This window comes from Lagopus muta, chromosome 2 (genome assembly GCF_023343835.1).
Source record: "Lagopus muta isolate bLagMut1 chromosome 2, bLagMut1 primary, whole genome shotgun sequence".
Classification (NCBI taxonomy): domain Eukaryota; kingdom Metazoa; phylum Chordata; class Aves; order Galliformes; family Phasianidae; genus Lagopus; species Lagopus muta.
In genome coordinates this window covers 18,270,451-18,283,629 of record NC_064434.1, presented here as the reverse complement: position 1 = coordinate 18,283,629, position 13,179 = coordinate 18,270,451, and the positions used below count along the sequence as shown (strand labels likewise).

The 13,179-nt window shown below is 35.4% G+C and overlaps 1 protein-coding gene across 1 annotated transcript in view; it reads left to right on the top strand.

Moving 5' to 3' along the window:
• The window catches only part of TPO (thyroid peroxidase), a 40,981-nt gene that overhangs the window by 11,862 nt on the left and 15,940 nt on the right, over positions 1-13,179 (top strand). Inside the window, 3 exon segments of the mRNA XM_048936674.1 lie at positions 1,823-1,952; positions 4,624-4,830; positions 10,758-11,273. Of these exon segments, the coding sequence (XP_048792631.1) occupies positions 1,823-1,952; positions 4,624-4,830; positions 10,758-11,273 (853 nt within the window).

Genomic DNA, 13,179 nt, shown 5'->3' with positions numbered 1-13,179 from the left:
CTCTAATACTGTAGGAATTATGGATTTGAATACGGTACATTCAGAGTAAAGAATGTCCAATCTGGACTGAATCCATTGACTAGGAAAAGAAATTGAGATGTTTTCATTTGAATGGCAGCTTCACTTAAATAGAAGCTAGGTGTCATTCGAAAGACATAAATCTGGATAGTAAGCAGTATCTCAAAATTCCAGTTTCCACCTAAGGGAGTCAAAGCAATATCCAGATAGTGTAATTCTACTGTTTCACAAGTGAAGGAAAAGTTCCACTTCCCAGAAACAGAATGAATCATTATCAAATTTGACTACTTTATGTGTATAATGATACCAAATTCTCATTATTTCATCTACCCTAGTTAAAACATTTATAACTCATGCAAGATTCCAAGACATCAACATGTTTAATAGAATAATAACAAGGCATCCAAGATGCCGGGTTTTAATAAAGTAGCGTTCCAGTGAGCTGCTACAATATAAAAACAATCAGGAGAAAAATCACTAGTTAAGCAGCAAAATTAACATTTCATTATTTTTAATTGAGTGAAATAGCACTACACTATGTGCAGCATTTTATGCAATTTCAATAAAGATAAATCAACTGTAACTAATTTGAATGCCTTGTTGAAACATACTTCAACCTTCAAATGTGAATTATTGTGGATAATTAAGTGCATTATTCTATCATATTACTAGGCAAATTGAGTCATATCAGTGAGCTAAAGATCAATGAAGGATTAATAAAGTAACTGCTCTCTCTTTAGTACTCAATAGAAATATAAACTTGCTGTAACATGCTATATTTCTACTGTCAGAAATCAATGCATGCATTTCTAAAATTGTATTTCTTGTTAATATCATATATTTAGTAATATATAATAAAACATACTGCACAGATCATGTGAAGAAAATTGACAGACATTAAAAAAACCTAAAGTATTCTCCTCTTAGGGAAAATGCAATAGAAATTTTCACGATAGTAGGAAAATTAACTGGGTCAAGCCCAAGACTCAATGACTGAACTAATAAATGAAAAGACCATGAATAATTTCATGACTATTTAATCAAGGATGACTTTAATGCTAACTACATTCTTTTGCACTTAAACTCATGTCTGGCCATTTTACACTCCTACCTTCTTCCAAAAAGGCTGACTGCAGCATAGAAATCTGGCCTGCACTAATCCTAAGGTGTGCACAGCCAGTTGTTGATTGGAGAATCACTGGATGATTTTAACAACTAAATGCATAGCAGAGCTTAGGCTTGTTCACAGGCCTTCCCAAAAAAAACCCAGACACAACCAGTAAGAGCTCTGCTACTGAATCCAACAGTTTAAGGCATCATTCTCCTTTAATTCTTCTTTCTTCTGAGATCTTGTTAAATGGTCACCTCTGTATGACTAGTACCCATTTTTTCTTTTCAGCTTTCTTCACTTTTATAGTAAGATTCCATCATATTCTCCTAAATCTTGATTCCCAAGCTATCACTCTGAACGAGCATCTTTTAAAAAATGCGAAAGCCCTTAACAGTATTTCTGACTCCATAGGAATGTAATTTCATTATCAGGAAGTCAGAACATGGGCAAGTACTTCAAAGATGTCAAAAGGTAGCCAACATAAATTAGAAACATGAGTCAGATAGCATCCCTTCTTGTTAAATTGATGTTGGCATATCTGAAGACCAATAATTGATTCCTTTGCCAAGAACATTATCTGAACATCTTGTTACAATGAAATATTGTCCTGTGGCTGACAATTATTTTATATTCAGAATTATTGAGAGGTGAAAATTCTTTGTGCGCAATTTTTTTGGTTTTCTTTTTTCCCAGGGAACATACTAGATGGGGAGCATCCAACACAGCCTTGGCTAGATGGCTCCCGCCAACCTATGAAGATGGACTCAGTCAACCTCGAGGATGGGATCCCAGCATTCGATACAATGGAGTCCAGCTACCCCTGGTTAGAAAGTATACCAAGTGAAACATTGGCCATAAACGTATCTGTCACAAAAAAAAAGCCTCCATTAACATCTATAAATCAAACAGCAAAAGAAGTTGGACCATAGAAAGAGTAGGCAGGATTCCCTTCAGTTGCAGAGCAACCGGTGGACATAGGGTTATTGCTCAGCCTTGAGGAAAGGAACCAGATGATAGACCTAGACACGGTACTCTCATGCTGAAGAGGGCATTGCAGAAGGAGGAAGGTACTTTTTCACCGTGATGCACACTGGCAAAGCAAGAGCCAACAGCTACAAGTTGCTCCATATTTTTCTTGATATAAGAAAAATGCTTTGCTGTGAGAAAAATTAAATGTCACAATAAACTAACTAGACTACTACTGGAGTATCCCTCATTGGAAATCTCTGAGAGCCAAGAGCTTGATGCTCTTGGAGCTCTAAATAGCCTATTTCCTTCTTCTAACATAAAGTTGCACCACTTGATTTCCAGAATTTTGTTCCTACATAATTTTGCTGATGACTTCATGACTCCTTATTCAGGAAAGGAGGACAAGAATGGCTGTTGACTAAATAAATATACCACATATACAACACGTGTAATCTATATGTATTATATGTGTACAAATACACAATGTTGCCACCTTGAATAACATACCTTAGTTGAAAAATATCACTATCAAACCAGAATTTTATTTTTTAGAAAGTTCAGTTTACTAAACTAAGAAGACTTTGCAGTATTTACAAATCTTTGAAGCCTGTATGCTTAGTAAATAGCGGGGAGGAGAGTTTGAATGAAATGTATCTGCGAAGGGGACTGAGTGAAAAATTCCCATTGCAGTGTACAATGGTTTGAACTAGACTTACTATTCCTGGATTGTCATCATTTCTTGAAACTTGACTTTTAATGGGCTCAAAATCTTGTTATTTTAACCATCATGTGTTTAATAAGGATGAAAAAGAGAATTTAGTGTTAATGTCACCTGCAACTCGTTATTAATTAAATAACATTCTCTCTAAACTACATGATTTAGTGCTTGGAGAGGAAAATCTGACATTTGCACAAGTAAATTTCCAGGCTTTACAAACTGCCTATTTTTAGATTCATTACAGTACATACTTGTGAATTAAAACACATTTAAAAAACCTTATATGGCTTCATAGAACTTGATCATATCTGACAACCAGAAAGCTACTCTGTTTTAATTGGAAGATATGATAAAACTAGTGCCTGTTTTTCACCATTTACATTTCACATTTTACATTTCAACATTTACATTTCACCATAGCTGTTTTTCACCATTTACATTATTTCATCTTTTTTTTTTTTTTTTTTTTTTTTTTTTTTTTTTTTTTTTTTTTTACTATTAACTAACTACTCATAATCTTTAAAAAGAAACTAATAAATAAAGTGAATGTAAAGTATAAATACAACCTGAGACGTTCAAGGGCAGATAAGGTCATGCAGCCTGATCTAGTGATTGGCAACTCTGCCCATGTTAGGGAGTGGGAGCTCACAGATCTTTAAGATCTCTTCCAACCTAAGCCATTTTATGATTCTATGATTTTATGATTCTTTGAAGCTTGAGAATTATTGTAAAGTGATAGAATGCAACATGGTTGAAAACTTTAACTCCAATTAGAATATCTTCCTAACTGGAAGAAAAAATTTGAGACTTGTGACCATGAAAGTTATTCGAATACTGATATAAGGAGTTGTATTTCTGATGAGTGCCATATGTCTCTACCCTTGACTATTTCAGTATAAAGACTTGGTGTTCTTAGCAAGTCCCATGTTGCTTCTTGTCCTCACAGATTCTATTTAACTATATCTGCCTTATGCATTCATTATATAACCCTCATATTTATTACAGACTTTTACTCTACTTTATGTGCTGCCCTTTCAACTGCTTGACTCCTAATTGATGGAATGTTTTGCAGCATGAGGGAAAAATTTGTGAATAATATCGATATCCTAATCATATCAAACTGACTGCTGATTTTGCTCCAAAGGCTTCAGTTAGCAATCAATGTCAGCTGAGCATATAGCACTGGTGTCTCCACATGTTCCCTCTAAGAGCATCTGTATCTCTGTGTAATTTTCACAGAAGTGATTGAGGAAATACTTGTGGCTTCTCCCTACCTGGAATAATGAAGCAGAGTTTCCAGCTACCATGTATTTGCTACCATGCCGTCTTCTGGGCTGCATAAAATAATCTCTTTATTCAGAACAGGCCAGAACCGCTGCGTATCCATGCTGATCAGAGGTTGCTCAGCAGAATCCATTTGTTAAAGGAAAAGAAAACAAAAAAATAGAAAGAAAACTTATAGGCAGAATAAAGAAAAGCACAAGGTTTGCAAAATTCTCTGGGAAGGAACAAATCAAAGATACACAGATCATTTGGCAAATACATAGGAAACTTAACTGAAACATCTTAATCTGCATTGGGCACCAGTGTTTCAGCTCCTGAACAGAACACTGTCAGATTTTGGTTTTGTTTTCTTTTTTTTTTCTTTTCTTCAAGCAAGCCATTAAAAGTACTCTGCAATCTGAAGTATTCCAAGGAGGGGGTGTGGGAAAAGATACCTTTTATTACTGTTCATCCTGATTGTACTGTTTTATCAGATTGTGAGAAGAACTGCTTGATGCTCAAGGTAAATTAGTTCTTTTCCCAGGTTCGAGAGGTGACAAGGAAGATAATTCACGCATCTAATGAGGCTGTCACCGAAGACAACCTATATTCTGACATCATTATGGTGTGGGGACAGTACATAGACCATGACATTTCATTCACACCTCAGAGCATAAGTAGAACCAGCTTTTTTACAGGAAAGGAGTGTCAGATGACATGTGAAAGACAAAATCCATGCTTTCCGATAAAGGTAAGACTTTAAATGAATTTCTTCAAGACAAACTCCAGGTTCTAGACAAGTGAATAATGTAAAATACATTAGAGACATACATATGCTAAAATAATTGCAAAGGAAACTGGTAGACCACCAACAGTACAGCAGATGGTGATAGAAGTATTGATATACAGTGTAATTATAACATGAAACAGGTACAGATTTAAATTGCTTTACAGAGATAACAAACTACAGCTACAGTACTTAGTACAAATATATTTTTCTACTTCTCAAGTTTATGTTGCAGAGAAACTTTATGTCTCCCCCAGTATTATTGTTTTCATGCATCAACGTTCTGAATTCTATCACAGAGAATAGAGAAATAGATAAGAAATAATTATGTTTTTAAAGTGCCGTCTTTAATATTATATAAAATATTATATAAAATACTTTTGTTTTTAAAGTAACATTTCAATATATGTATAAAACAGTCTGCAAGGGGTTGCTGAAATTTACATACATCACATCTTTGCTTTGTATAGATGGAAAATTTGAATTCAAAGCTTGTTAGGGAATTGGAAAGAACATAAACTGGTATAAATATAGAATTCTATCTCGCCAATTGATTTGAAAGTGTAAGCGTTCTTTCACTCAAAAAAAAAGAAAAGCAAGTGGCAAAGTCAAAATACATTTTTTGTTTCTCAAAACACAGACCATTACTTTATTCTGCAGGAGGGTTATGTTTATCATAACCCTTAAATTGATGCATGAATTTGTGTTCAGAGCAACGTAAATTACTTTTCTTTGGGCTGGAGCTTAATTACTGATCAGCTTCTTTATGCACTGAAGTTTGCATAGTGTGCAAGTTCCATCAGAGTCGAAAACTCTTTTCCCACATCAAAATGTAACTGATGAGTGTACCAGAGTCTCCTTTTGATATAAGTGCCTCATTCCACTTCAATTAAACACAAAAATATTCTTCTGACTGTTAAGAGAACTGAATTAGGCCCTGTGTAGAAAGGTGGCTCATCTTCCAGTCAGTGAGATAATCCCTAAGGAGTGTTAAGTGAAATTGATGACTGCCTGCATTTTTACCACAGTCAGGTAAATTTATTCTCTCTAAGAGATTTGGACTATTGAAAGTCAGCAGACATAGCTTGAGAGTGTTCAGAAAGAACACAGATGTCTTAGGGAGTCAAATTCTCAAATCACATCTTAAGTATTTAATGTATGAGTGACTGGTTAACCTGATTTAGCCACAATGACAAAAATGGACAGATTTCTATCTGGCTCAAATTTACATCTTTGGCTAGTATATGATTTCCTGTCTTTATGCTCTTAATTAATAATCACAGAAATATTCCCATTCCTTTATTAGGACAAGCTAGGGCAGAAAGCCCATCCCTGATAAGCAGCGCTTCACGTGACCTGATGAAAGAGGTAGAGGGTGAAGCCACCATATGACAGAATATGATTACATATTGTATCCCATTTTTAAAATATGGTTTACTTACTATACCATAGATATACAACTGCAGAAATCTTTGAAAGACTATGATTCTTGTTTTTCTACGTGCCATATGTACAACCAATACTGATCTTTAACTTCAAAAAGCCCTCATTCTCATGTGAAAGTAAGAGTCCTCATACTCATAAAAAATAATTAGTGATCAGACTTTTAAATTGAGAACTGGCTCATAGTGTTCTTTGAATCAAACATGAATCACAGGAACCATGGGTATCTAGTCATTGATCTCTGACTCGTTTAAGCTGCCTAGAAACCCCATCAGCTCAAAAAGGAAGGCAGTTTAAGGGATTTTCTAGAAAGGACTCCAAAGCTAGTGTTATCCATATACCAGTAACTTTGCTGTATAAGAAAAGTTGTAAACAAAGGGCATAAGTCCTGTTTCTATCTTGTAGTTGTGAAGAGTTTCATCACCGAGTGTGTTTCAGTTTGCTGTGAAGACAAATTACATGTGTATGTCCTAAAGTTAGCTATGAATCTGGCCCAGAAGCTGCTCTTGCACAGTATTATATAGCCTACCAGAGGAGTGGGGTCATAACAGAACTCTTGATCACCCTTGGGATTCAGTGTCTGATAGCCAGAATGGCCACGGGAAAGAAAAATAAAGAAATTCAGATGCAATCCTGTTTTAGATAAGGTTTCTGACTTCTGAATTCATTACTTTACTATAGTTCCATTAATTTTCAGCCTCTTTTTGTTCCGCTGTTATTCGCGCTTAAAGAAGGACAGATATGAGGATGGTGGTTCTTTTGTTTTTATTATATATTTAGTATTATATATCTAGTATGAGCACTTTTGTCAAGTCTTCAGTAAAGCTAACATCTACCTGGCAAATATTTGGAAAACAACTATGTTTACTTTCATGTATTCATTTTTTATATGAAGATACTGCAGCTGCTTTCCAGAGGTATTGAAACCGATGAGGTATTATCCAACAATGTGAACACAGAGGCTGCTGTTTGCACTCTTTCAGTGTATCTAGAACAGGGGCACCCAAGGGAAAATTCAAACACATGAGAAGACAAATGTGCTCAGCCATATGACCACTCCAGGGCTTTCACTTGAGAAAGGCAGCTCTTGACTGTGCAAATTAGGAAAGGTGTCTGGAAAATGTTATGAGACAATGCAGTTCAAAGACAGATTGAAATTTGCAGAAGTGCATTAATATTAATGACAAGTGTAAGTAAATTATTGATAGGTTAGCAGGAAACATTATGATTTTCTGTTCTGGACATTTCATAATAAAGGCTATAGAGAGTCACTCAGAGATTCTCACATTGAGCCTGTACTAATCTTGTTTCTGTACTTATCTATTTAGAATACCACAGTATGAACAACAATAATAATAAACTAGCTTTTTTTGAGGCCTGACACATGGAAGTGGGATGCTGAGAATTTGTCATTCTTCCAATGATTGTTTTAGGCTAGAGCTGAGACACAGTGAAACATTAGAAAGACTTTCAGAGGAGAACTACTGTTTTTATTCAATAATAATTATATTGTTGATATTAAGATAGGCATAGCACATAAATATAATAAGATATGATCCTGAAATGCTTTCATTTGGTTAGATCAGCTACAGAGAAGCTGGAAAAGAAAGGGAGAAACAAAGGTGTTATATAATATGGCAAGTTCCTGTCCTAGCTAAGAAAAGATCAGTCTGTGTATTAGACAGCCAGCAGAGTGAGTATCCAGTATCTACCTAGAAATTGTGGTTTCCTGAAACAATTACTGATTCCTAAACATTGAAAAATTTCACTGTAAGCAGATTCTACTATGCATAACTGTTAACATTTATTCGGTTTCAATCAGCATGCAGCTGTACCTGGAAAACTATTGTGGCCAGAGATGGATTTATTTCTGATATTTTTCCCCTTAGAATTATACAAGGACAGGAAAAAAAAAGATATTAATTTAGTACTGAACAAAAATGTTATTCTATAATCATTTCAGAAGGAAAAAAACTTTTAATTTTCTCTGATTATTTCTGATGTAATTTGAATAATAACATAAGGAATCTCTTATTTGCACATTCAGCTGCTGGCTGCATGCTGTTTATCCCATGAAAAGGGAAGACTACATTATACAGTTCTGCAGTCCCTTAATGCTCATTACTGCTGCTTTTCTCCACTGGGGCACAGAGCAATTTGAATTGAAATTGCAAAGGCAGTTAACCGAAGATTATTCACTTCATTCACTGTTGATATGTTTTGCTGTGAGCCACACTGCTCAACAACTTAAAGGCAACTCTTACATTTTTCCCAATTATACCTGATTTCTTCCAGGCTTTCCTCTTAACTAGAAGCTAGAGGCACTCAAATACATACTACACTGTGGCTGTTGAGTTCAGGTGTCTGTACTGTGAAATGATCTTCCTGCTTATATTACCAACTGAAGAGAAAAAGAAGCCACAATAGTAGAAAGAGACATAAACATAGGGAAAAACACTACATGGCAAATCCAAGGGAGTAAAATTACTGACTTTAGTAATCAGTGAAGAAAAGAAAAATGATAATAAATTAGGTATTTCCCTCAAAACTAACCTACTTAAATTTGTTGGTACCTAACATGTAGGAATATTTGTAGAAGTTCTTCACCAAACAAAACTAAAAACATACAAAATCCTTTCTTAACCTAAATGTTTTATTGATATCAATTCCTGCTGCCACAAGTTTTCAGTAGTAAGAAAATTACTTGGTATAATAAGTGAGGTAAGGTTTTTGTTAAGTGAAACTCATTAATTCTATTCCAAAGTTGTCTGATATTTTATTCCCAATTCAATGAGTAGTCCCTTTGTTTTTAGAAGTACGAAGAAGAAATTATTTCATATAACATCTGCAGTATTAACAGTATTCTGCCAAGGAGTTTTCAAATGTGAACAGCAAGAAAATATAATGCAAAGGAAAACGATTTGCTCACACTTCCACACAAAATATTCATTTACTATTAGTTGATTATTTGAAGACAATTTTATTTTCAGATATTGAAGCAGATTTAGTGCTTTCTATACCTATTTCATGTTGACCAGTTGGTTAAAAAAAAAGTTTTATATTCCACAAAACTCAGAATCCATCATTTGGTAACATTTTAAATTGATATTAATCTTTCTAAAACTCCTGGAACTAACTCACTGCTATGACTCGTTGTTGCACAATGGAGAGCTATTACCATTTGGAAATAATATATTTTTCAGAAACAAAACAAAACAAAACAAAGTTCCTAATGTCAAATATGCATTTGACAATGAAGATACATTTTAGTCATTTTGAAACCTGGTGATTTTTTATTTAGTTATGAACTCTGTTCTTTGAAATAAAATTGCTTATCTGAGTCTTCCTCTTAAATATCATATGGTGCACATAAAGTCTTTCTTTCTTCCATTTCTCTCTCACCTTCCAACATGTCTTCTACAGTTCCTACAGCCTTTAAACTATTCACATACCTTTCTGTATGTTCACCAGTGGCAAACCTTCCAGCTGTTTGATTTGGGTTGCATTCTTCCCTCATGCCCTTACTTGTATCGCAAGATTCCATTAGATAATTTCCACACATCTCACCCATGCTCTTTACCTGAATTTGGAGTAGCTGACTGAGCAATAGCCTATATCCATGCTGACTAGTGGAGAAACATTGGATCACCAATCATCTGATCATCTTGGCTGCCTGAGGTTCAAAGCACTGGAAAGGCTTTTGCTTGTGAGGAGTAGAGCATTCTTTGCTTTTCATAAAGACAGTCAAAAAGGTCAGGCTGAATGGGGCTCTGAGCAACCTGATCTAGATGTAGGTGTCCGTGTCCCTCTTCACCGCAGGAGAGAAGTGTCTCTTCCAACTCGAAAGTCTCTATAACTATGATTTAAAACTTCTAAGAAAAGCCGAACCCATAAAATAATGTAGGAGAATGCTTGTGGGACCAGCAGAAGGCAGAGTGAATAATTATGTATGCCTTCTTTAGTTTTGTCACCTGATTAAAATTGAGTATTGAAACAGTGCTCTTATGGCATGCTACTGCAGGCATTGAAACTCTTCATTACTTTTTTATGTACACATGTAAACCTCCTGTTTCATTTGGTGCTCAGCAGAACATTATTTGACCAGATGTTCACATCTCCACTGTGATACATTCTGTGATGAATTTTAAATGTGAAAATGGGCTAATTCAGGCATAGAACTACTCAAAAGATATAACATCAGTAATTTGATCTAAATAGAGCAAACGTTTTAATTTATTTCTGTATTTTCTTGAAAGTTGTTGAAACATCTTTTCACTTAAATCTGAGGAGAGAGAAGACCATCTCTATGAGTTTAGAGAATGTCACATCCTTACATTAGACCTGGGAAACAACTGGAAAAGGAGACCATGGGTAGAAATACTTATGCAAAACTTAATTGAACATCTGTGTTGCCTTCAGCTCAGAAATTCTATGGTTTTGTTATACAGGTAACAACCAATGACACATTATCCGAAGGCATGGATTGCCTGCCCTTCTATCGCTCATCTCCTACATGTGGCACTGGTGATCACAGTATTCTCTTTGGAAATCTATCAGCACTAAATCCAAGACAACAGATCAATGGCTTAACCTCTTTCATTGATGCTTCTACTGTCTATGGGAGCACTTCCACTGTTGAAAACAAGCTGAGGAATTTAACAAGTGAAGAAGGCCTTCTCAAAGTCAACAATAAATATCATGATAATGGTCATGAATACCTGCCTTTTACAGACCGGGTTCCATCACCTTGTGCACAGGACTCAAATGAAAGTGAAGATGAAAGGATTGAATGCTTTATGGCTGGGGACAGCCGATCGAGTGAGGTCACATCATTGACAGCCATGCACACACTGTGGCTGAGAGAGCACAACCGCCTGGCCCAGGCCCTCAAAACCATCAACAGCCACTGGAGCGCTGAGACAGTCTACCAAGAAGCACGGAAAATTGTTGGAGCTCTCCATCAGGTGGGCTGCCTATTTGCTTATTGACACATAGCAGTGAATATCCTAGAGTAGAATCCATCATAGAACTTCAAATATGTTACTGTGAGTAGTTTCAGAGATCATGTTGCATACTCTGTGCCAGCTCTTTTTATGCTTCCCATCTGATATGTTTAAAGTTTGCTCTGTCCTATTTTCCCCACATGCAATGTCCTCCTTATTCAGACCTCAGATCTCAGTGCCCTGATTTTATGGCAATTTCTACTCTTCTTCATATTTTTGCATATTTCTCCTATGTCTATTTTGTCTGTTGAAGTCTAAAGAAGCTTATTTAGATACATTTCTTTATAGTTTTTGGTAAAGGAAATAAGTAAAAAACTATGTCTCTGCATTTACATAGTGCCCAAAATATTTACTTTCTTATGGTAATTATATAAACAAGTAGTTGTTCTGTGTAAAAATACTTATGAACCTCTCAGTGCTGTATTAATCAGGGTCTAATTTCCAACTCTTCTCTTCCCTATTCCTTCTTCTCTTTTTCCCCTTTTTCCTTTTTGATTTCCTCTTTCTTTTCCCCTTTTCTTCCTGAAATAATTATGCAGGCTTGTGTTTTCCTCACAGTTCTCCTTCTCCTGCAGAATATAACATAAATTGTAGCATCAAGCATAGGGCTATGTTAGAGAAGCACACTCATCAAGAGACTCTTCAAGCTCAACCAACCACTTTTACCCCCTTTTCCCTCTATTTTCCTATGCTTATTCCTCCCCAGTCCTTTAACCCCTCCCTTTTTCCACCTTTAGTCCTTCCTGAATACCCTAGCGTCTCCCACATTCTAACAGTCCCTTTAAAACATAGTATGCAAAATTCTACAGAGATTCTCTCCTCCCTGCTTCTCACAGGTAGTGCTACCTCTTCTCAGCCATCACTCCTTTAGCATACCTGACATTCAGGGGACAGTTTTTTCATTGTCTTATCTTTCATCCTCAGGTTTGTGGTCTAACCAATCTCTTCAGTGATCTCAGGGAATAACTGGTCCCATCAGCCTTTTTTGATGACTTGGATAAGCAGACTATTCCATCTGACATTTCTCCAATTCTGACTAGGGCTTCTGTGTAAATGGAGATTCAGCATTAATATTATATCAGAACCAGGATAAACTGAAAGCTTGTTGATTTTCATATGCTTTCTGATTCCTAGAAGCAGATGATTTGTTACCAGAACATGACCTTTATGAAAGTTAACTGGAAGAGGGGGTAGAAAAATTTCTCTATTGCAATAAGACACTTCATTCTTTCAGAAGTTTTAGTCAAGAGAAAAATGAAATCTAAAAATTTTGCATTCATTTCATTTTATTTTTTTCATTAATCATGTAATCTTCTTGGATGTAAATAAGCTATTTGCATCAAATAATTGCATTGATGAGTCAGAATGGTTGTTAGTACTTGTTAGAAGAAAAGTGAAAATCCGTAATATACCCCTATGTGTTCAACTATTTCTGAAATATGCCCAGTATTATCCTGAAAGAAAATTCTTTGTGCAAAGCATTATACCACATAAATCTAGGCTACTCATTATCTCAACCAGTATCACAGAATAATGAGATTTGCATATGGCTCATTAGAACTGTGTTTCAGTTATATCTGGCTGGTTCAGAGATATTCATTCAAAGGAGGTAATTGCAGTATCTCTATTAATGTGGAATGTTAACCAGCACCATAATGATGACTCTAGTTGAAGTTATCTTGAGATTTCCACTCTAAAATTTTGTTTCAGTTGCTATGCATTTCTCAAATTCTCTTTTTTTTAATGAATAATTTCAAGTGTAATTTTTGCCTGTGGGTGTGTACTTATAGAGAATTGAACAAAAAGCCTTCCTTTCTTTCTAGACTAAGAATTTGAAAAATCTCCCTCTAGACCATGCTTTTCTCCT